The sequence below is a fragment of the Apiospora aurea genome (assembly GCF_038362705.1).
Source record: "Apiospora aurea strain CBS 24483 chromosome Unknown utg000008l_segment0_segment0, whole genome shotgun sequence".
Taxonomy (NCBI): Eukaryota; Fungi; Ascomycota; class Sordariomycetes; order Amphisphaeriales; family Apiosporaceae; genus Apiospora; species Apiospora aurea.
In genome coordinates, this window is record NW_027117395.1 from 3249362 (window position 1) to 3272519 (window position 23158).

The 23158-nt window shown below is 54.4% G+C and overlaps 9 protein-coding genes across 9 annotated transcripts; 7 read left to right on the forward strand and 2 right to left on the reverse strand.

The window, feature by feature from the left end:
* Nucleotides 1-526: 526 nt before the first annotated feature.
* Nucleotides 527-2192, reverse strand: PG986_012467 (uncharacterized protein; the record flags this gene model as incomplete). The annotated part of the gene is made up of 4 exons (XM_066848689.1): nucleotides 527-653; nucleotides 700-996; nucleotides 1055-2069; nucleotides 2138-2192. 4 exons carry the CDS (start codon nucleotides 2190-2192, stop codon nucleotides 527-529), a joined length of 1494 nt encoding a protein of 497 aa, XP_066695385.1.
* Nucleotides 2193-3033: 841 nt separating this feature from the next.
* Nucleotides 3034-3600, forward strand: PG986_012468 (uncharacterized protein; the record flags this gene model as incomplete). The annotated part of the gene is made up of 2 exons (XM_066848690.1): nucleotides 3034-3074; nucleotides 3156-3600. 2 exons carry the CDS (start codon nucleotides 3034-3036, stop codon nucleotides 3598-3600), a joined length of 486 nt encoding a protein of 161 aa, XP_066695386.1.
* Nucleotides 3601-4409: 809 nt separating this feature from the next.
* PG986_012469 (uncharacterized protein) lies at nucleotides 4410-5288 on the forward strand (the record flags this gene model as incomplete). The annotated part of the gene is made up of 1 exon (XM_066848691.1): nucleotides 4410-5288. The coding sequence occupies one exon, from the start codon at nucleotides 4410-4412 to the stop codon at nucleotides 5286-5288; it is 879 nt and encodes a 292-aa protein (XP_066695387.1).
* A 2211-nt stretch (nucleotides 5289-7499) lies between these two features.
* On the forward strand, nucleotides 7500-8172 carry PG986_012470 (uncharacterized protein; the record flags this gene model as incomplete). Its single annotated transcript, XM_066848692.1, has 2 exons — nucleotides 7500-7848; nucleotides 7940-8172. 2 exons carry the CDS (start codon nucleotides 7500-7502, stop codon nucleotides 8170-8172), a joined length of 582 nt encoding a protein of 193 aa, XP_066695388.1.
* Nucleotides 8173-8798: 626 nt separating this feature from the next.
* Nucleotides 8799-9779, forward strand: PG986_012471 (uncharacterized protein; the record flags this gene model as incomplete). Its single annotated transcript, XM_066848693.1, has 1 exon — nucleotides 8799-9779. One exon carries the CDS (start codon nucleotides 8799-8801, stop codon nucleotides 9777-9779), a length of 981 nt encoding a protein of 326 aa, XP_066695389.1.
* Nucleotides 9780-11485: 1706 nt separating this feature from the next.
* On the reverse strand, nucleotides 11486-13081 carry PG986_012472 (26S protease regulatory subunit 6A; the record flags this gene model as incomplete). Its single annotated transcript, XM_066848694.1, has 4 exons — nucleotides 11486-11506; nucleotides 11572-12206; nucleotides 12281-12696; nucleotides 12762-13081. The coding sequence occupies 4 exons, from the start codon at nucleotides 13079-13081 to the stop codon at nucleotides 11486-11488; spliced, it is 1392 nt and encodes a 463-aa protein (XP_066695390.1).
* Nucleotides 13082-13889: 808 nt separating this feature from the next.
* PG986_012473 (Caffeine-induced death protein 2) lies at nucleotides 13890-14542 on the forward strand (the record flags this gene model as incomplete). Its single annotated transcript, XM_066848695.1, has 2 exons — nucleotides 13890-13956; nucleotides 14019-14542. 2 exons carry the CDS (start codon nucleotides 13890-13892, stop codon nucleotides 14540-14542), a joined length of 591 nt encoding a protein of 196 aa, XP_066695391.1.
* Nucleotides 14543-15342: 800 nt separating this feature from the next.
* PG986_012474 (acetyltransferase) lies at nucleotides 15343-17926 on the forward strand (the record flags this gene model as incomplete). The annotated part of the gene is made up of 3 exons (XM_066848696.1): nucleotides 15343-16246; nucleotides 16300-17412; nucleotides 17475-17926. 3 exons carry the CDS (start codon nucleotides 15343-15345, stop codon nucleotides 17924-17926), a joined length of 2469 nt encoding a protein of 822 aa, XP_066695392.1.
* A 4032-nt stretch (nucleotides 17927-21958) lies between these two features.
* On the forward strand, nucleotides 21959-22540 carry PG986_012475 (uncharacterized protein; the record flags this gene model as incomplete). Its single annotated transcript, XM_066848697.1, has 3 exons — nucleotides 21959-22166; nucleotides 22231-22285; nucleotides 22327-22540. 3 exons carry the CDS (start codon nucleotides 21959-21961, stop codon nucleotides 22538-22540), a joined length of 477 nt encoding a protein of 158 aa, XP_066695393.1.
* Nucleotides 22541-23158: the final 618 nt, after the last annotated feature.

Consider the following 23158-nt stretch of genomic DNA (forward strand, 5'->3'; position numbering starts at 1 on the left):
TGGAAAGAACGCAAGGTTTCTGATGCATGTGGCCAAAATGCCAACTCACCATGCCAGATGAAACCACGAAAGGTCTACAAGTGACTGCAGTAGTTAAGGAAGCCCAAATTCGGTGTTCCGTATAGAAACAGACTTCTCTTATTTGTAAAAATTATTTGGTGTCCGTCTAGTATCTTCCTCAAGCTTGCCACCGCATTTACTTCGAGCATTGCACGGCAACAAGAACAGCATCCTCATCATGCAAGCCATATCTTGTGCCGCAGAATGTAAACGCGGTAACCATGGACGAGGTTAAGTGACCTATAAGAAAAGCAAAAGAAAAGCAGCCCATAATTCTCTAGACACGCAAGTACGTTGCGGCCTGTAACGCCTCCGACGCCAGCTGATGGTGATCAAGCATGTCACCCGTTCCACCCCTCTTTGTGATGTTACATTACAAATGCCCGATCCTCAAGCTCTGCCGATTCATTGAATACAGCTATCTGCCCAGCTCATCCATCGAAACTCACTATCGTACGTAAAGCACCTACGATTTACTGAAAGGCACGATGGCGGCATCGATGATGGGAGGTCGGCGGTGCGTGGTCTCGCTTTCCGGACCCCAGTGGCTCTTCCATTCAGCCTCTTGGCCCACCGCCTCGTCAAAAGCCTTTCTGCACTCGGGAGGTAGCAGATCCTTGATATCGTCGGATATGGAACTGAGCCCCCTGGAAATCCTTCAAGAAGGGAGGGGTTTCGCGCTGCTCGTAGACCGCGGACGATACACCAGCAGGAGGGACCTCCATGATTGTATCCACCACCTTGAAGTTCCGAGGGATCTTGGGGTCCAAGGGAGCAAACAAGGCGCTGTCTGTAGGGGCTGAGGAGTCTGCGACTTGCAGTATCCGGGCCCGCGTGGGCTGCATGCTCGCAGGAAACTGCACGGTGTTGGTGTGGATATCGTAGACACCCTTGTTGTTATGGCGCCGGATAGCACCAATCTCGGCATTGAATTGACTAAAACAATGTTAGTGCGCTGGGGAAACGTGGGGTAGGGGGGGGTTGGTTGACTTACGCTGCAGCACGCGCATGCTCAAGTTGCCAGTTCGAATCAGTAACCGTTACCCGCTTCTTCTTGAACTCAGGCTTGCCGCTTTGTGCAGGGACTGAAGGCACGCCCGAATGGTACACAGCACTGGCACCGTGCCAAGCAACGTACTGGTTCTTGTTGTATTCTTCGCCGGGAACGAATCTGTCATTCGGGTCCGCAATTTCGCCCTCCACGGCCCCCTCGGCCCGGCGTGCGGCCACCTCGTAGTCATCGTTGATCCTGCGCCCTCCAACCACAATCAAAGCACCAAATTCGCGGAAAACCGACCGGGCCGTCACGATTCCTATGGCGCGGCCCTTGTACGAGTGCGGGATAATATCTCGCTCGATCATGTCGCGCTTCTCTTCTTCATCCACAATGATCTTGTAAAGCCGTCTGTGTTTGGTGAAGAAGAGATACGAGTCGCGGAAGCCAACGCATCGGGCTGGTTCGGTGGACAACATGTACAGACGGTCACCACGACCATGGACCGTGAAGGTTCGGCAACGATACTCGCGGCCACCCAGCAGATGGCCGTTCTTGTCGACTTTGGTTTCACCCTCGGGATCCTCTGGTAGGACGACCTCGTCATCCACGATATTGGCCATGGTACCTTCCTTGTCAATGGATTGCTGAGTGGGCTGATAAGACTGGCCTTTGCGACCACCTCTGCCTCTCCAGCCGCCCCGTCCTCGGCGACGTGGTGTGTCATTGGGATCGCGGTTCGGCGGTTCGATAGGGAGTGTGTCCCAATCAGGCGGGCGGTTCTTGGGTGGCCGACCTAAACGTCTTCTTCGGATGACTGGCTGCGGCGGAGGAGTGGGAGACTTGGCAGATGCTTCCGCTTCGGATTCCGGGTCCTGATTGTCTTCATCGGGTTCCGCTGCCGAGTCGTCGCCATGGTCTTCAGCTTCGGGTTGGACCTCGGCATCCGATGCGTCGCCCTCAACATCGCGCATGGGCTCATCCTCAATCTCGTCGAAGGTTTTGGGCGTGCTCTCTACGGCAAGGCAGGATGGTTAGACTAGAGTGCGCAGTGGCAATCGCACTTAGGAAGGGTGGACTCACCCATTTTCTCGGCAGCTCGCCTCGCGGCGGCGCGGCCTGAACGACGGCCAGGCATGGTGGACGTTTGGAGCAAGCAAGGCGCTGGGATAATGATGCTGCGTAGCCAACCGTCGAGCCAAGTCTATTGCGCGTCGAGAGTCGCGACAATGGCGGAGAAAAAGGGGGGCGGTGTACTTCGTGGGCCTCTATCGTCGATATCCAATGACGGATAAGGTCGATTTTTTGGTGTTGTTCAAACGCAATGCGGCGAACGCGGCTGAAATCGCGGCTCAAATCGCGACGCAACGGTTGGCAATGTGGAAAGGTTGCAGGTGCAAGTGTGGCTGGATTGAATGCATGGCCAGTGCACATCCGCCTCAGGTACGGGCCCATATTATTCCGCCCAAGGTCACTCGCGATGTACCTATGTACCTACACCAACCCCTGCAGCTAACCCCCCCTGCACAGGCTGCACCTTCAAAAGACGGCGGAATCGCTGGATCGCTGGATCTTGAAAGTACTTCAGTGCCAATCCAATCACCATCAGAGCCAGCTAAGGATCCACGTAGAACGATTCCTACCTACCTATGCATCTCGCATTCAAGGATTGAAGAAGTCCCAATATGGGAAACTGTGCCGCGCGAATCGTGACGAATAAGAGCACCTGCATTGGTTATCCAGTGTATCACACCGCCATGTTTTCTTATTCTGGAAGAGATTCCGCTATTATCCCTTCTTCCATTTCTTTTGTATTGAAGTAATACCTGCTGCGACTTGTTATGTACATTGGTCGAATCAAAACGTGTATGCCGAGGATGTCCCTAACGTATTAAGCCACTCAAGATGGCACGCAAGCGCTATAACTGCTTCAGTTTCCCACAAGAATAGCACTTGGCCCTCTTGAGTCGACGCGGAATATGCCGCGACGAGATCGGTCACAACGAGAGAGTCGTTGTTTGTAAGTTCATTGCCTTTCCGTTCTGTCTGATCTATCCGGCTATCAGCATGTCCCTAAAGCCATCCGCCTTCCAGTGCTCAGCAACGCTGCTTGCACATCGTTCGAGCGCCTGCTCGGCCCCTTTCGATTCCCAGACCGGGATGAGCCCAGGAAAGGGCCCCGCCGTGCCGTTGACGGCTTCTTCGCGTGCATAGACGCGACATGCGATCTCTGGGAGGAAAACCAGGGCAGCTGCGTCCTGCACCGGGACTGCTGCAAGCTCTACCTGCGGCACTGCCAGGCGGCCGACAAGCTCAGCCGGCTGTGGACCGCGGCCTGCTGGCGGAACGTCTGGTGCAAGAACACGCCCATCTCGTGGATTGAACCGCTCCCGCCTCGCGCCCCGCCGGGCGCGGCCGGGCTTGTCGGGTCGGCTCTGGATGTCCAGCGTGCCGAGCAATGGATGGCACTGCCGTCCGAACTGCTGCTCAGGATCCACTTCCTTTCGCGGGGCGCACCACTTTGGAGGTGCATTGCGGCCGTGTAGCTGGCCGATACCGTCGACCGCTCAAAGCCTGAGGCGCTGACAGAAGTACCGCTCTCTCAGATTACGACATGGCAGCGAGACGGCGGCGCCGAGCAGACGTCGGAAGCGGCAGGCCCAGTCTTTCGCATTCGAATTGACGATGTCGGCATCTCCCACATTGACAGAGTACTTCACGAGCCGCCCTTTACCGGCCATACCAAGCAGAAGAACATTGCCTGGGTAATTCTCACCTCCGAGGAAGCCGAAAGAGTTTCGGTGCAATTCAAGGTATGAGAGGAGATATCTCCATGATACACATAGACTAACCCTGTCTGTCACAGAATCACATTGCCCGCCTGAAGCTGTCCGGCGATTTCGCTCCACCCAGGATATGCGATAGCCTAGAGCCTATTAATCTGGACTGTATACACACGTGGTTCGTCCTAGGTGGTGACTGGGGGCGCCAGCAGACCACCGACCTGAGCAAAGTATTTGGCATAACGCTATTCTTCCTCAACGGCACTTTAGTGGCGGTCCATGGCCATGACGAGCACTCCCCTACAGCCGATACCCGGTTCCGCCAACTCAATACGGGGTTGAAAAATATGATTAATTGGATTTACGTGCCATTGGAGCCGAACGACGAGGTCACCGCAATCGGCGTCCGCGAACAAAAACCTACGATAATGAACATCAAACATTTATCGGCCATACTCGCAAGCGCTTTCTTTTTCTTTTCTTTTTCATTTTCTTTTTGAATTCCTCGTCTCGAGAGGCAATGTACTTACTAGTCCCCATTGTTGCAGATCAGGACGAAGCTGCGAGGTGATATGATTTACGGGCCTCTGGTCATCCGATACTCAGACGACTCAGACGAGTCAGACGACCCGGAGGCCGGCGACGAGTGGGAGCCCGGCGACAAGGTCCTCAACGAGGGAACCGGCACCTCCCTGATATGCGACACCTCGATCCATACCGACGAGCTAAAGTCACTCGGCGCCTACTGCCAGAACCCCCGATGGCGAGACGTTCGCAACCAAACGTCCAAGCACGCGTCCTTCAAGCGCAACAAAGACAAACGATACGAGGGCGCGGACCTGACGCCCTTCAGGGCCGCCCAGCCGCGGCATTCCCAGGTCCGTATCACGTACTCCCCGCAGGCGGCCATGATGCTACAGACCTACTACGCCTCCGTCACTCTGGACAAGCACTGCTGCTCCGCCGAGGTGTTCGAGTGGGGCGGGGACGAGGGCGCCCTCTACCAGCATCCCCAATTCGCGGGCGCCATCTTCCGCTTCGAGGACGGCAGCGCCGAGGCCGTCGGCCAGTGCCGCGTGGGCCTGGACCCGAGCGTGACGTATCGCGGTCCTGCACACATCCTATGGATGCTGGATGCGGAGGCAAACGCTGAGGCGCTGAGTTGGGATATACCAGACCCGGCGGATATCGACCCTCCTTCCCCGGGAGTTAGGGCCCAGAAGCATTTGCGACGCCTTCGCTTTGAGCCAACTGCTTGGAAGCCGGAAGAGGATCCGGCCGGGCCCGAATGGGATGACAAGTCTGGTCTGTGGAATGCCAAGCGTCTCGGGAAGCGGCTGGACTTTTGGTGGACGGACGAGGAAGTCGCCTTCTCTGTGGATGGCATACACAAGATGGGACTACTGGAATGGCATCCAAGGGGGAGATGCCGGATTGGCCGGAAGACATAGAGGAGTGACCGGGACTCGATTAGTTCTGGTTATACGACAGATAGATGATGTTGTTCTTAACCTTACTTAGGTATGGACAGAGGAAAGAGAAATAGGTCACACAGAAAGAACGGGTTAAGTGAATCAAAGGCGACAAAAGGAAGATACAACTCGCATATTGATTACAAGAGTACCTAGATAAAAGAGAAAAAGGGGGCAAAAAATGCAAAAAGGAAAGCTGCTCAGTATGAGGCTTGAACTCATGGCCTTCGCATTACATAAGTATTCTCGAGAAAGAATATTAGTACGACGCTCTAACCAACTGAGCTAACCGAGCTATTGATCCAATCGTTGAGACGATTGGTCGGTGGTTGGTTGGAGAAAGATGTGCTTATGGACATCCATATAGCGCATCAAGCTGTAAATCTGCACTGGTGGGCCCGCTAACAACGTGGAAGGTATCAGTTGCAGACCAGTCGACCAGCGCCTGAACATCACTTACTTCACAGGATGTTCTAACATCCAAAGGAAACTCGCAGCCAATGTAAGGTTCCCTGGCTAATTGCAGCTTCGCGCATTACCAACATCGATTTTGACCTCCGTGCCGACTAGTAGCAGGCTTGCATGAGCCTCTGTCTATGATGGAGAGAGGTGGTGCTGATTTGGGCAGGATCACCATCGCCAATTGAGCCGTGACCGACCCTCTCCGCCAGAGAACCATATTGGCAAGACCCAGCTTGCTATCTGATAAATGCGAGGAAGCCGGAATCCGCTGGGGATAGCAAGACAGCCTTCGATGCCGACTATGTAGTTTTCGTCATGAGATCGCTGTTGCTGGAATGGCGTGTTGACGTTCATGCGGAGTGTTGAGAAAAAGAAACCAGTTCTGCTGACTGAACCTCCCCCACGCGATGCTTCTGGCGTATGTATGCAAGCACACAAATGTCATTCGTTCTTTTCTATTCTCCCCCCAACCCCCGCCGTTTCGAGACAAGGGAAACGGTTCTCGTGTATGGATTCCGGAAATGACGAAGAGATACATCTACATCTTTCGACACTATTTACGGTTGATTCGAGCAAGTCGCCCCCCCAACAGCTTGAGCAAAAGTGAACCAAGACATCTCTTCAGCTCACACCAGTGCTCGAGCCTCTCCATTTATTGATACCTGTATGTCATGAGTTTACTTGTAAACATCATTATTACTTTATTCCTGGATGATGGGCCAATCAATTCACCACCCGCTCGGTTGTTCTGGCAGTTTGGTCTAGACCGCGATGGGGGCAAAAGCACATCCTGCATTGAACCTATACGGCATTCTCTCTGACCTAATCCATATCGGCCGGATAAACGGTACGAGGGACAGGTCATCGTGGCGGATGCCGCCGACCGAACAGCCAGGAGGGCCCAGAGCATCAGCAACTATGCACTCATCGCACTCGTCGCATAGAGCAGTCTTGGAACTGTCTCCAGTCCAGCCGTCCTCGTCACTATGAAGCTCCTTGCGACGCAACATCACCACGGACTTTCTCTCGTGGGCCAATGTCTCGAGGGAGGGAATGCCCGACGGGAATTCTGTGGCATACCTGAGATAGCTGCTGAAAAGAAGGGGTCCCAAGGCCGCTGGCAATTCAATTGCCCAGTGCCCCGGCAAATCGTGTGTCCCATATCGGGGCGCACTCTGCGTCAAAGCACATTGCCGATCTCTCCATGGAACCAATGCATGTCTCATGCCTTGTCAGTTTCGAGGAAAATTTCCCGCGACCCTATAGCCAGCCGACAGAGAGAGAGAGAGAGAGAGAGAGAGAGAGAGAGAGAGAGAGAGAGAGAGAGCGTTGGAGGAATCCTGTTCTGGTGCTGACGAACTTCAGGAAAACCGCCAGAGACAAGGTCTCTGCGAACGCGGGCCTGGTGAAATGAGGCACCGACTGTACGAAGAGGCGAAGCTCGATGATTCCAATATGCGATCGACAGCGGTCCGACACCGTCTTGAACCCTGGGAAGTACGGCCGTAGGTAGGCACACCACCCGGAACAGCCTGCTACCACTTCTGTATATAACATATCATCCTCTCCCTGAGTAATGCCTCTTTCCTTTCCCATCCTCATCAGCATCACTGAGCGACTAATCAGCCCCTTCTTTCCTTAATACCACCCCCCTCCCCTCCCCTGCCTCCACTCTCCTTAATAAGACACATACATTCGTTTGATCACCTAATACTTACTGCTTTCAAGATGTACTATTCCCTCGTCTTGAACGCCGTTTTTGTGGCCGCCGTCGCTGCGGTCCCGGCTCCCAACAATGACAAGAAAGACAAGCGGGCCGTCGGCGGCAGTGCCAGCGCTGAAGGCGACGTCGTTTTCGTCCCACCCACCGTGCGCTACTGCAATGGCCCTTCGTGCCATGGCACCCCCCGCGGCGCTGTCATGGCCCCCGGCGAGTGCATGCCCGCCGGCCATGGCCCCTCGTGGGGTCACGGTGGCAGCACTGCCTGGCGCCGCGCCGAGGCCGCGCTCCCAAAGGAGGAGCAGAGAGTCGTGGTCGCCTACCCCAGCATTGGCGAACACCAGTGGAACTGTCCCAGTAAGTTCACAACCATGAACCTTTCCCCCTTTTTCTCTTGAATCGAACTCAATTTCGAAGCTAACATGGTGTTCTTTCCCCGCCTCGTCAGTCGTTGTCTACAAGTCCACCGACTGCTCTGGCCAGGGTACCATCCTGCCCGGCCTCAAGGGGCCGGCGCATCACCCCAACTGGAAGCGCAACAGCGACGACGGCGCCGACGCGGAGGCGGAGGCGGAGGACGAGGACAAGAAGTGCAAGCGCAACGGCAAGTGCAAAAGAAGTGCCCGGCGGGAACTAAGTCGAAGCGCAACAGCCACGACGATCCGGAGGTGCAGTGTGTAGCAACCTCGACTTCTACCTCTACCACCTCGACTTCTACATCTACTACCTCGACCTCGGACACGTCGACCACTACGACTGCCTCGGGGCTTGGGGGCCCCTCGGACCCTACGGATGGAGCGAACCCCTCAGACCAAGCGGACAGCACCATGGCCTCTGTGACCCCCGCGGTCTCTGTGACCACCGCTACCTATATGGTCACCGCCACCTCTGTCACCACTGCGACTTCTTTGGTCACCGTAACCTCCATGGCCACCGCGAGCCCTGGGGACCCCACGACCCGTACGGTAACCGTCGTCGGCCCCGGGGACGCCTCGATCCCACCTGCAACAGTCAGCCCTGCGGACGCCTCGATACAAACCGTAACCGTCGGCCCTGGGGACCCGGTCACCCGTACTGTAACTGTCGGCCCTGCGAACCCCACCTCGGACCCTGCGGACCCCAACGGGAACCCTTCGGATCCCAACGTGGACCCTGCGGACCCCACGTTCAATCTGGGCCCCGAGGCCTCTTCGTCCCCCGGGTACGGTGGGTACGGATACAAGTACGCCAGGTCTGTGGAGCCTCAGTACCTCGCCATCCACGCCAGCACCGGCGGCCACCCCTACGAAGTCACCCAGTGGGGCTCCATGAGGGTGCAATGCGGGCACCCTTACTTGGAGGAACCCAAGGTCTACCCCGTCCCTGAGTACTCCGAGCCTGCCCCGGCCTACGCTGCCACTGAGCCTGCCACGAGCTATCAGGCCACCGAGCCAACTTCTACCTACCAAGCTACTGAGCCCACTTCGTACGCCGAGCCATCTTACGCCGAGCCGTCCTACGCCGCCACAGAGCCTGCCACGTATGAAGCTGCCGAGCCTACTTCGGTCTACGTCGAGCCGTCAACCTACCAGGCCACGGAGCCAGCTTCTACTTACCATGCCACGGAGCCAGCTTCTACTTACCAAGCCACGGAACCTGCTTCTATTTACCAAGCCACGGAACCTGCTTCCTACCAAGCCACGGAGCCAGCTTCTACCTACCAAGCAACCGAGCCTACTTCGTATGCCGAGCCGTCCTACGCCGCCACGGAGCCTGCCTCGTACGAAGCTACCGAGCCCACTTCAACCTACGCCGAGCCGTTAACCTACCAGGCCACGGAGCATGCTTCGTCGTACCAAGCTACCGAGCCTACTACCGAGCCTACTTCCGCTTACGTCGAGTCGTCAACTTACCAAGCCACGGAGCCAGCTTCTACCTACCAAGCTACCGAGCCTACTTCGTACGCTGAGCCGTCCTACGCCGCCACTGAGCCTGCCTCGTCTTACCACGCCAGCGAGCCTACCTCGACCTACGCCGAGCCGTCATCCTACCAGGCTACGGAGCCTACTTCAGCCTACGTCGAACCTGCTTCGTCGTACGAAGCTACTGAGCCTGCGTCGACGTACCAGGTTACGGAGCCCACTTCGGCTTACGTAGAGCCTTCTTCGTACCAAGCTACCGAGCCTGCGTCGTCATACCACGCCAGCGAGCCCACCTCGACCTACGCCGAGCCATCATCCTACAAGGCCACTGAGCCTGCCTCGACCTACGCCGCGTCCGAGCCCAGCGGCTACGTCGTCCTCTACTAATGGATGCCGTCGTCGTATCAGTCGTGACGGTTACCATCCTTGCCCTCAGCTCGGCAACGTCTTAAGGGACTAAAGTTGAAGTAGAAGAAAGAGGAGAAGAAGAAGTCGTCTGTAGCTGTCCTCGCTGCACTCCCCCATCGCTACACAGACCGGTGTAGGCACGTGAGCAGTGCTCGATGGTGGTTGTAGTTATCTCTTGGGGGTTTCCCCGCCACCTTGCATACCTTTGCACACTACATACACATACACGGGAATTTCTCTTCTTGCCATACATAGATTGCCATTCTAATATGTACTATGTGTATATCAGAACGGTGGTGTTGGGTTCTTTCTTTTTACAGAAATTGAACTAACGCCCATGTACAACATAACATGTACCATATGACCAACCATAGACACAAATTGAAAAGACACTGGGTTACTATTTGAAAAATCTTCCGTCTCTTATGTGACTCGATGATGTCCCTGGACACTTTCTTGAATGACAAGTAATACGCCTCTTGAATGTGCGCAGCATATTCTCAGCCGTTTTGGGCTTTGCAAATGTACGGGTTGCTTCCTCGCTACAACATCTCTTCGGGTTGGCCTGACCGACCATTCCTACCAACTTACTTGGCTAGTGGACTTTCCCTCATCCCGTCCCTCTCCGGTCTACACCATTGCTCGATGACGAGGATGTCCCAGCGATGTGAGACTAGGAGGCTTCGATTGACACCGGCGCCAACCAACCCCTTTGAAGAACAGTACCACGTTCAGACGGTACCTCGAAAAAAAGCTACTACAGTATCGTCTCTCGTGAATCGGCATCACATCCTCTTTCGCCGCCTTCTCATCCGTCGTTGTACGTACCGTGCCTTGACTGCACCTCATTTCACTCCGTAAGAGGTCGATTTCCTCAATCACCCAGGCCCTGCGCCGTTCTGCCACCAATCTGCTTTGAAGCGTATTAGTCATGTTCAAACGAGAACTTGCCTGCGTGCTGCTGTGAGCGAGATATTTGTTTGACAAGGAGGCCCGCAGCAAATGCGTCTCGTCTCTCAGGGGGTTAGCTAAACCATTCAGTCACTTGTAAGCCAAGCAGTTGGGATGGCGGATTGCCTGTTGGGGGTAATGAATCAATCAATAGGGCAATAGGCAAAGCCAGGTCAGACAAGTAGAGGTAATGAGACTGTGTGGGTGTGGGTGTGTCGATCGACGGTTCAGGGGTTGCGTGGATGCTGTACTAGACTTGGTATGGTGGGGAACTTGGACCATTCAGGAAACATCAGTTTCGAGACTGAACGGGTTTCTAGGCAGTATCCCGGTAACGTACAAGCCGAGGAAGATTGGTCCTGGGTAAGTCATGATCACGCAGCCAACCAGCAAAGCCAGCTTGGGTCTTTCACAGGTTTACAAGTCCATGTCCATGAAGAAACCGCAAAAACCAAATGGGTTTTGTCAAGACACAAATGGAGAAGGCGCCGGAGCGTGTTGCTACGAGATATCTACGCGAATTCACAATCGACCTTTCCGGGACGAGACGTTGTGTCTATTCGAGAGGCGAAGCAATATACATGCTGAACTTTTTATGGTGTTAAAACCCTGGACAACTGGGCCCTCTGGGTTTCATTAAGGGCGAGATCCCAAGTATCTTACACATATGCCCTTGTCTATGACCACAAGCTCTATTCTTCCGCCCCATCGCCTTGAACGCCGCCATGATCTTCTTATGCGTAGAAGTTGACAGTCTAAAATAGAATGATGTCAGTAAGGTGCGTATTACTTGGAGGAGCTCGCAGAGGGCAATACTTACGTCCTTCTTCTTGGCCTGGACCTCGGTAATGGCGTCGACGTAGTGCTCGTGGCCGATCTTGTTCTTGCCCATCCGCAGAGCAATCATACCAGCCTCCACACAGACAGCCTTGAGCATGGCACCGCCAAACTCGTCGGTACTCCGGGCCAACTCGCTCCAATTGACGTTGGGGTCGACCTTCATCTTCCGCGAGTGGATCTTCAGGATCTGAGCACGCGCTTCCTCATTAGGCAAGGGGAACTCGATCTTGCGGTCCAGACGTCCGGATCGAAGCAGGGCGGGATCCAGCACATCGACTCGGTTTGTGGCAGCAAGCACCTTGATGCGATCGTCCGAGGCGAAACCGTCAAGCTGGTTCAGCAGCTCCAACATGGTTCGCTGCACCTCACGATCACCGCTCTTCTCGCTGTCGAATCGCTTGGTACCCACGGCATCCAACTCATCAATGAAGATGATGGCGGGCGCCTTCTCCTTGGCCAAAGCGAAGCAGTCTCGTACCAGCTTAGCACCATCACCAATAAACATCTGCACTAATTGGGGACCGGCAAGTTTGAGGAAGGTGGCATCGGTCTGGGCCGCACAAGCTCGAGCAAGCAGCGTCTTGCCTGTTCCGGGAGGGCCATACATCAGAGCACCTAGATAACGAAAGTGGCCGGTCAGTCTTCGCGCCATGGATGCAACGAAAAAGGAAGGTTAGAGAGCAACATACCCTTGGGCGCCTTGATGCCGATCTTCTTGAAACGCTCCGCCTCCTTCATGGGCCACACGATGGCCTCGACCAATTCTTCTATTTGCTTGTCAAGACCACCGACATCGGTGTACTTCTCCGTCGGCTTCTCATCGACCTCCATGGCCTTGACTCGGCTGTCGTACTCGGCAGGGAGGGTATCGAGGACCAGGTAGGAGTCCTTGTTGACACCGATAAGATCGCCGGGCTTCAGCTCGTTGGGGTCTACCAGGCCGATAAGAGGCAGGAAGATGGTCTGTCTTGTGGATGTCTTGATGACTGCCGACTTGCCGACTCGTGTAGCGTCCAGATCGATGTTGGCGCCTTCTTCTGAAGACTCGGCGGTGGGGTCCAGATCGAGGAGCTCGACGACGTTGCCGACGAGGTATGGTAGTTGCCTAGTGTGCAAGTTAGTTTACCAGGAGGTGCAGTACGGATGAAGCAATTGCAAGACAGCGCGTACCTGTTGTTGGCGATCTTGTCCATGTTCTCCTTGATCTTCTCTCCCATAGTGGCCTTCTCATGCGATAAGCGCTGGAACTCGCTCTTCATAATACGGGCGTCGTTCTCGAGTAGGCGTTTCCTCGTTTGCAGGTCTTGGGTGCTGAGGGTGAGCATATCTTCGTCGAGGATTTCCTCCTCCTCGGGCTCGGCGTCCTTCATCTCAGCATCGCCGTCGGCGGGCTTCTTGTTGTCCTTGCTGCCATCATCACCACGTCCGCTGTCCTTCTTGTCCTCGGGCTCGCGGCGGGCGACGCCCTCCATATCTTGTGAGCTAGACATGGTGGCGGGGGATTGTTCGGGGAAGAGTAAAAACGAGGGAGCCTGAGGCGGTAGGAGGAAGCGTGCAGAAAAGTGATGCTTCGTTGACGGTCTGAAGATGTTGATAACAAACGGGTCGTGTTGTTGGGGTGATTGGTTTGATGGTGGTTGATGATGTTGCGGCTGCTCAGCAAGCGCAAGGCCCAGGTCCGGAGTTTAGAGCTGCTGGCACTGGCACTGACTGCACTGGTTGACGTTGACAAGGCGAGGCCACTGGACGGAAGGCAGGCGTCTGCTGTCGCAATCAATCAGCCTGATTCACCAAGCGGGGCACTAGATCGGAGCTTCCAGCCTTTAAATTGGTCACTTTTGGTGACTTGCTGCCGCCGGGCCAGGGTTCCGCTGGGGCTTTAGTGCATACTGCCCAGGCCTTTCTACGAGCAATTGCATAGTGCACAAAATAAAGCCCAGCAGCCCACCTTTGGCCCCTGTTAGCTCACCTAAAGAGCTAAGGATAAGGATAAGCTTCCATTCCGTTCGAAGCTCTGACGACTTGGCGAGGGTCGACTACCTACAGCGTCATCATTGATTAATTTCGATTCGCTCGGATCTGCTCTGGAAAGTACAGCTCTCAATACCTACTTACAACCAACTTCAGTATCTTGATACTTTTGACGAACCCGACCTACTCTCTCGCCTACCGTAAACCTGCCAAATAACTCTGGCCTGACACAAAACCACCAAGCTGGCTGGATACTTCTGGACTAGACGAGCGGCTCCTTCGTCGGATGCTGCAGGCTCCACCGCGCCGCGCTCTCGTGATCCCACCATGACCGACCTACCCAGGAATCCCTCCTTGACACCACAGTTCTGTTTCTCGACAGTAGCACTCAGAGGTGCGCGTCTCTTCGGCAACTGATAATCTCCCATGGCCGTGGTCTGATAATTGTTATTCTAGACTTCCTCCGCATATCGCGGGGCGCGGTGGACGATTCCATCACCCAAAACCTCAATGCGCTCGTGACACCCTCCAAAACGGGCTTCGATCCGAACTCGACGTCGGTACGCACACCACGGTCGCCGCACAGGCAGATTGATCCGCAGTCATGTCAGGTCTTCAAGGACCAGGTGCTGTTTCCGTCGTGGCAGTCAAGATCTGATGTGTTGACCTACTGCGCCTACGTCGCTACGAGTCCCGACCCAAATGACCCGGAGACACCGCTACGAGAAGCTGAGTCGCTACGGGACAGAGAGCGGGTGGTGAACGAGCGGCTCGACCCTTACTCTGGAAGATATTTCCCTCGGGAAGCGCGGACAGAACAGCTGGCAACACTACTCAGACAGGAGCGAGGGGTTGAAAGTATTGTGAGGTCGCGCACATGGGGGCTTGTGAGGGAGAGGTGCGGCGACGATATAGAAGATGCAGACACAGCTTTGAACCAGTGGCGGGACAAACAAGGAGTTCCCCGCTCTGCGAAGTAGACTGCAGGTGGCTTTGGTGTTGAAGTAGGAGCAGGAGCTTTTGGTATAAACCCAGGGCCTTGAGAGCCCACCTCTTTGTATAATACCACATGTTATTAGAGCGTGTAAGATGAGATCGTTCATTCAATGATACACTGCCGCTCATGGGCACGCAACTTCGCATTGCTACGGCACTTTCCAAGGAGTCCATACTACCACGAATCTGTGCAGTGCAGACCCTGCGCCAGTGCGCCCGCGTGGTCACTGATGGCTGATCGATTTTCGTGGTTCCGAGTCGGGAAATATTCGGGGGGGGCTCCGGTTTCTCGGCGCATCCCACCACCGGAAGCGGCCCCATTCGACGCTTGCACTTCGTCATTTGCATTTCGGCTGTGCAGTAACTCAATTGAAGCAAGCACACGACGCAGCGAAACCTCCTGTAGTTGGATGCTTACATTGCAAGTTGATGAATTGATCGTTGAGATATTCTGCTTCCCAGTATCTCCAGACTTCCATGCTTCTCATTTATTCTGATTTTGGACAGCGCAAAATACTCCCATGAGCTTGACTCTCCAAAGTGGGCTTACTTAAGGCCTTCCCTACAGGCCACTGGCCCACGTTTCAATTGAAGCCGAGCAGGTTGCGGGTAGCTAGCCCGCCAACCCACCTTATCATACTATCACCCCACGACGCAACTGCTGCTGCACCTTTAAAGAAAGCTTCCCAGTTCGCGAAAAATTGCCATTCTCGACAACTCGACCTGACCTCCCAAATACCACCCTCCCGATCGCATTCGCTGGCCGACCCTCCCTTCACCGAGCATGCCTCAACCGCTCAGCGCGAAGGAGAATTCTCTCTTTCGCCAGGTCATCCGCAATTATGAAGACAAGCAGTACAAGCGGGGTCTCAAGGCCGCCGAGCAGATTCTCAAGAAGAACCCCAAGCACGGCGACACCATGGCCATGAAGGCCCTGATCATCAACCAGCAGGGCAACACCGACGAGGCCTTTGCGCTCGGCAAGCAGGCCCTCATGGCCGACATGAAGTCCCACATTTGCTGGCACGTCTACGGCCTGCTGTACCGCCACCAGAAGAACTTCGAGGAGGCCATCAAGGCCTACAAGTCCGCCCTGAAGCTCGAGCCGGACTCCCTACAGATTCAGAGAGACTTGGCCTTCCTCCAGGTCCAGATGCGCGACTACCAGGGCTACATCCAGAGCAGGACAGCCATGCTCCAGGCTCGCTCCCAGATCCGCCAGAACTGGACTGCCTTGGCCGTGGCACACCACCTCGCCGGCGACCTGACCCAGGCCGAGACAGTACTGACCAAGTACGAGGAGTCACTCAAGGTCCCGCCCTCCAAGACCGACTTCGAGAACTCCGAAGCCGTCATGTACAAGAACACCGTCATTGCCGAGCAAGGCGACTACCAGCGGGCCCTCGACCATCTCGAGTCCATTGCCAAGACCAACCTCGACCGCCTGGCCGTGATGGAGCTCCGAGCCGAATATCTGACCAAGTTGGAAAAGAAGGAAGAGGCCGTCAAGGCATACAGGGCTTTGTTGGACAGAAATGCCGAACACCCTGAGTACTACAACAAGCTTATCGAGGTTATGGGCATCACCGAAGAGGATACTGCTGCCAAGAAGGCGATCTATGACGAATATTCCGAGAAGAACCCTCGCTCAGATGCTGCCAAGCGCCTGCCTCTGGATTTTGTTACTGGTAGGCTATGGAAATACGGCACCGCTGCAAGCAAAACTAATGGGGAAATACAGGTGACGTCTTCCGCGAAGCGGCCAAGAAGTATCTCACGTTCATGCTGGATAAGGGTGTCCCATCCACCTTTGCCAACCTAAAGCACCTCTACGTCGACACCTCTAAAAAGGAAGCGCTCGAGGCCTTAGCACACGAGTACTATGAGGCAAAGAAATCCGATGCCGGAGAAGCCAAGGCCGACGATCCGTTCAAGGGCGAAGGAGCAGCATTATACTACCTGGCGCAGCATTACAACTTCCACCTCAGTCGCGACCTGACCAAGGCTATGGAATTCGTTAACAAAGGTATCGAAAAGGCGCCCAACAATGTCGAGTTCCAGATGACCAAGGCAAGGATAATAAAACACACCGGCAACACGCAGAAGGCATCGGAAGAGATGGACAAGGCCCGTAACTTGGACCTGAAGGACCGATATATCAACACCAAGGCGGCCAAATACCAGTTGCGAAACAACGAAACCGAGAAGGGCCTGGAGACCGTCGGTCTTTTCACAAGAAACGATTCTCCTGCCGGTCCCTTGAACGATCTTCTGGACATGCAGTGCATTTGGTTTATGACCGAGGATGGCGAGGCGCAAGTACGGAAGGGCAATGTCGGCCTGGCTTTGAAGAGGTTCCACACTGTCTACAACATCTTCGATGTGTGGCAAGAAGACCAGTTTGACTTCCACAGCTTCTCCCTGCGGAAAGGTCAAATACGCGCTTACGTGGATATGGTCCGTTGGGAGGACCATGTTCGAGACCACCCATTCTATACTCGGGCTGCCCTAGGCGCTGTCAAGCTCTACCTTGATATGCACGATGGCAAGACTTTTACTGATGGCGTCAATGGCGACGACAAGAACGGAGACGCTGCCGAGCGTAAGAAGGCCGCCAAGAAGGCCCGCAAGGCTGAGCGGGAAGCTGCCGAGAAGGCCGCCAAGCAAGATCCCAACAAGCCCAAGGCTGCGGTCGACGAGACCAAGAAGAAGGATGATGACCCCGATGGTCTGAAGCTCGCGGCCACCACTGAGCCGCTCGTTGAGGCTACCAAGTTCCTGGTTCACCTCCTGACCTACACCCCCAAGAACCTCGAGGCGCAACTCGCTGGTTTCGAGGTTTACCTGCGCAGAGGTACGTATCATTCCAACCACTGAACAAAGATTTTGGGATGTCGATCTAACTTTTGCCTACAGAGAAGTACGTTCTTGCCCTCGGATGTCTCAACGCCGCCCTGGCGCTGGACGCTTCCCACCCTACCGTCCACGAGCACACTATCCGCTTCCTCACCGCCATCCGGAGCAAGATGGCCTCGCTGCCTCCCAAGGTGCAGGAGGTGATCAAGTCCGAGTTCACCGCCATTGCACCTTCGACGGATCTCGAGGAGTTCAACGACGAGTTCTTCGCCAAGCACAAGGGCAGCGTACCGCACGCCATCGCCGCCATCAAGATGAAGGAGCTGGTGGACGAAGATGAAGACAAGGCTTCCGTCGAGAAGCAGCTTGCGGCTTTGCTGGGTGCGCCGGAAATCACCTTCGAGGATGCGCAAACGATCCTGAACATTCTGCGGGGATCGAGGAGCAAGGAACTGGATGAGTTCAAGAAGAAGGCCGCTGAGAAGTGGCCCGAGGTCACCGCGTTTGCTTAAGCTCAATTGAAGCTGGTAGATACGTAGATTCGGAGCGAGGCGGCGGATGAGTATCTTCCTCTCACTCCTCGCCCTGATTTCTTGGTGGCGAAGAAGCATGAGCACGAGCATGATTCTGCAAAAGCATAGCCGGGGTTCCTGGCGCGCGGATACTAAAATGTGACTTGATTTTCCAAAGCACAGAGGGAGAGTGTGTGGATGGAATATGGCATTTTCTGCATGAGGTTATGTATCATTCACGGGAGCAATATAGCAAAGAGAAGAAGAAAAGTTTCTAGACGTCTTTAGCCCTTCTTCTTCATCTACTTACTATAGACCGGATAACCATCAGTTCCAGCATCGTGTGCATAGGAGAACGAACGAACAGTGGGGATGGTAAATGTTTCAAACGCTCCCATACCTCGGTTTGGGGACTGCTACATAGGTACACATGCTCAACACCTTTCTGCTTTGCAACCTCCATCCATGCAGCTTGACGGATAGTTGTGGGATTTGAGTCAGAGGTTATTCTGTGGTAACTTTGGGTGTTGTTGAGCTGCCCTCTCGGACTAGTAAAGCATGGACGAATGAGAAGAAACTAGTAGTGCATCGACTAGGAGATGAGGGTGCTATATACTATCATCATGGGCTGGCTCACTTGCACTTTTGCTGCAGGCCTGATAGCTGGGCAGGACCGGGGAAGGCAGTCTGTCTACCGATCTGAATGCACGGTGGAAGAAGCTCTTGACCGCCGTCGTTCGCACGAATACGTGTCTGGAATACATACTTGGGTGTCCGTCTGGCGTACAGTATACTACTACTTACTTACATAGGGACAGAGTCTGGAGTAGAGTCATGGTTCTAAGAATGGAACGGAACTATTTACTCAGCTGTACTGCATGCAAGTAGTATGCGGAGAGCAAAGTGTCCCGGGGCACTGATCTACTTGGGTGTGAGCCCAACCATCATCTATCGTCCGTAGTAGTAGGTCTAAGCCCGACTGGCAGCCGCCTCATTCCGGTGTTTGCTCTGGGCTACCAAACAGCAGTCGGGCAGGTCCTCAGGCGCGGCCACCGCCAGCCTCTAGTTGTTGGTTTGATTGGCCTGATAGCAATCTTTCGCCAGTGCATCAGCCCCCACCGAGGTAAACAGCAGCAATTGAGTTCTCAAATGGCATGAACCTTCCACCATCTGACAATACCTTGATAGCTTCCTGTTTAATTAATTCATCAAGAGACAAGAGACTGGTTCCACTATTTCGAGCTTTGCTCTGGGTGTCATTATTATAGGCTTCAATACGAGGCCGAAAATTCAACTAGCAGTTATAGATACTGCCCGCGTAGCGCAATTGGTAGCGCGCGAGACTTCTATTGAGTATATCTCGAGGCTGCGGGTTCGATCCCCGCCGTGGGTTCTATTCCTTACGATTATTTTTCTTCTTCTTTTTTTTACTTCTTAGTATCTAGTTTTCTTTGGCCTCTTTGGATTGCAAGATATATTTATATACATCACTTTTGACTATGCACTCCAGTCTTATTGAAGACTGGGTTTTTTTTCTTCCCTCCCTCATGACTCTGCTATTAGCTATGTACAGTATGTGATAGAGCAGCTACCAACCTGGAACGGTTCCCCTGAAAGGCACCGATCTAGCGTCAAGCTATTGGCTGAAGAAAATTATTACAGTGGACGATTCCCACGTTTGCTGGCTGGCGCTGGCTCGAACGTCGGGTTCGGAGATCCAAACTATCGCAAACCATGAATCTAGGTAGTTTGTATGCTCGGATATGAAAAATAGAGTCAGCCTGCCGTGGATACTTTACAGTAGTAGAGACGAGTTGGTCTAGGGCTACCCGACCAGCCCGTGTCCGGATGCTCTGCTCTGCTCCGAACATGGCTCCTGCTGCGCCAGTGCGGAAGACTCGGGGAACAACGAACTCCCTAGGCGTGCACTGAGCCAGAGGGCGGTCAAATGTGAGTTACCTACTGCAATGAAGCTGCAAGGTGAAGTAAGGCCACCACCCCTGGACCGATGGTCAGCCGCGATGTCATTTCTCGCCTCCCCCAGCTGCATAGCAGGAATCTCGGTGCATCTTCCTTGCATAAAGTAGGCATGGATGGCTAGCATAGCCCTAGGGGAGCAGAGAGGAGTGTGCAGCCGATTCCTGTTTCGACAGGCTTTAGAAAGTGAGATAAAATGCCCGAAGCCATGTCTTGGCAGCTCGACAAAACACGCCCATGGACGGACGGCAAAGACGGGCTGGCGGGTTCGCGGAGCCACCAAGTCGGCTTCTCGAAGGGAAGGGAAAAAGCCATCAAGCAGTGCGACATGACATCAGGGCTAGCCTTGTTGTGCCTTGCGAGGAAGGGAATGAAGTGGACGCCACGGCTCCGCGTTGCAACGGTTCTGGGCCACCCACCTACTAAGCAGCGCACCCGGCTAGCGCTCCGAGCCGATCACTGCCTTGTTGAGTACTGCCGGTGTGTGTGTGTGTGTTCGAGATGTGGTGTGCAGCCCTTATTTGTTAGGCGCGCGAGCTGGCAAGCTGGGCTGCTGCTGCTGGCTGGCATGAAATTGCCGGTTATGAGCTCCTCGCTTCGCTTCAGGGAGCTCGCTTAGAAGGAGGCAAGGCTTGTTTCTATATCTTTTTTCTTCTTCTTTTTTTTCTGAGACGGGACTTGTCAGTAAATGACTGCTCGATGACGGGACGGCGGAGAGGAAGCTGTTGGGCATCCGGCATCTGGTGCTGCACGCATGATGATTGCATCAGGGAATCCCTTTTGGGAGATTGGACCAAGCAGACGTCTGCCAGATGCCAGAGAGTCTAGAAGGGAAAGGCCCCCCTTTCTAATCTGTGGACATGCCAGCGTGTATGTCGGCCGCTTTTTACGGTTTCGGCCGATATTTACCAGAGTTGCTCCTGGTCAGTATTTGGTGACTGTTGAGATGGCCAAGTCGTACGAGGTTGAAAGAGTGGTGACGTTTGTTACATTCACGTTCGTTGCTTATTAGTTGGCTGCCGTGGACAAACTCTGGCTCGGGGCTTAACTTCCAGATGCTACTTGTACGGTGCGGGTTTCACCAGCCAGGTGGAGGAAGCATTGGACGTGGAGATACAGACACGGGCCACGGCTTGAACGGCCCCGGCCTGATGCTCGATCGAGAGTTCTACTGTGGTGATGTCTGCTCACCCGTGGCTGTTATTCTGGTCGAAATAATTGACTCGGACTGGGTTCAAAACCAGTGAAACGGTCCGCGGGGGGGGTTGGTGCTTGGCTCAGTATTTGCTGAGCATACATACTACTGTACATACGTGTACGGTATGGTTAAGATGAGATGACATACTGGCGTGTACCCCGTTGGCCAGTCAGCATCGCCCAATCGCCCATCATCTCAACACCCATGTTGCAATTATTGGCCTGGATCTTGCCATCGCACGATGCGATGAACAGACAAGAGCGATCAGCGATCGGTCAGCCCAGAGGGCTGTGATATAGCAAACAGGAAATGCATATTTGATATATCCCATGAAGTGGTAATAGCACTGCCCCGTGTTCATTTTGAAGACAAAAGAGCAGCACCTAGACTAGTACCGTACCTAGCGAATGGCTGTCCCACTAACCAACTAACCTACAGTGCGTTCGGGGAATAAGTGAGCTGAAGCGGAACATGCACGTTAAAGTTTTGTGGCTTGACTTTCACGATTGCTTCCTCGCTGTAGCGAACGAGAAAACGTGGGAGGTAAAGAAAAGCGAAGCCGTCCTTGCATGCTTCGATATTGCGACTGCAGCGACTGCTACGCTCTTTTCGTCATTATTTTCTCAATCAGTCGCTGCTGAGGTTCCCGTTTTGGCCGGTGGGTTCTGTCGGGCGTTTTCCCGTTGCGGGCAAAGCGTTTGACGATCTGGCAATTTCCTTGTTTTCCGTTCCTGAGCTACCATCCCAGACCATCCCTGCTGCACCACCACCACCACCACCACAGGCCGTTTGAACGGTCTTTTCAGCCACTCGTCGTCTGCCCTGCCCAGCCGTGCCTAACCTGCCCTTTCTTGATCATGATCAGCCCTGGGACCGTCGAAGATTCGACGTTGGCTGGTTTGACGTGGAGCCCTGCTCTCGTAGGCTCGCTACTACTTCGCCGGTTTCATGCGGAACGTTTTCAGAAAGAAGCCGCCAGCGGTCGCTCTCAACCGGGCGTCCCGGCAGAGGCCAGCAGCATCGCACATCTGCCGACAAGCCAGCCCGCCAAGCGGTTGCACTCTTGTACGCAGGTTTCCTGTTACCTCCTGAAGGCCAAGGCACACGGGAAGCGCTTCACGAACCCCAGGTTATATCACCCAAGCTGGCTCTGATCGATATCGTAACAGCTATACGACGCCAAGGTTCGTGCTACGTCAGGAGCAATGTACTTGACGCTCTATAGCCAAGGAGCCGAGTTACCGGTCGATAAGCCGCCGGCAGAGTGTGCGGTTCGTGTCTGTCTGAAGACGGACGAAGCTACCGCGACGACCACTTTACATACGCTGGATAACAGCAAACTGTGGCGAACAGCTCTGTCGATTCCTGGTTACCCCGAAAGTAAAGATCACGCTCAACTCCGGCGCTTTGTTCCTGATCAAGACTTTTACTATCTTTAAACACGAGGAAACCCACATGTAGACTCTCTGCAGTTTGCACTTTGCCATGTCGATCTTTCGCGAAATTGCAGTGAACCCGGCATGGAAGCCTCGACTCTTCGATGTTGGCTTGTCCGCAGACCTGCACCTGGTCTCGCTGGCATCTGGGCGCCTCCATGCACGTCGAGGTTGATGCGAGAAGGGGTGTTCTGCTCACTAACCCTTGCCCCTGCAGCCGCAAATCACTGCCCACTGTGGGGTTAAACCGCATTGGTAAGAATGTTATATAGTATTAGTACCTGGTGCTATAGCAGAGGACCTGATTGCTAGGTAGTTGCCCAGCAAATTTTGCCCTCTTGCCGTCATGATCAAAACCGGTGCAAGCTGCTGTCGTCAGTGTCAGGCCCATGCATGATGCCCTGGACTCACACCTTCGCCTACACCTCCAGTGACTGAAAGGCCATTTTTGACCTTGCCTGGTAGCTGAGGGTGTTGAACTGGTGAGTGTATACATCAACTACGTACATGGAGGCATGTGCTGGCACCAGCCTACTTACAGTAGAGCAGGTGAATCGTGGAATTCTGGAATTCCTTACAGCAGAATACTGAACTCCACAGCCCACTGCGGGCGGATCTGTG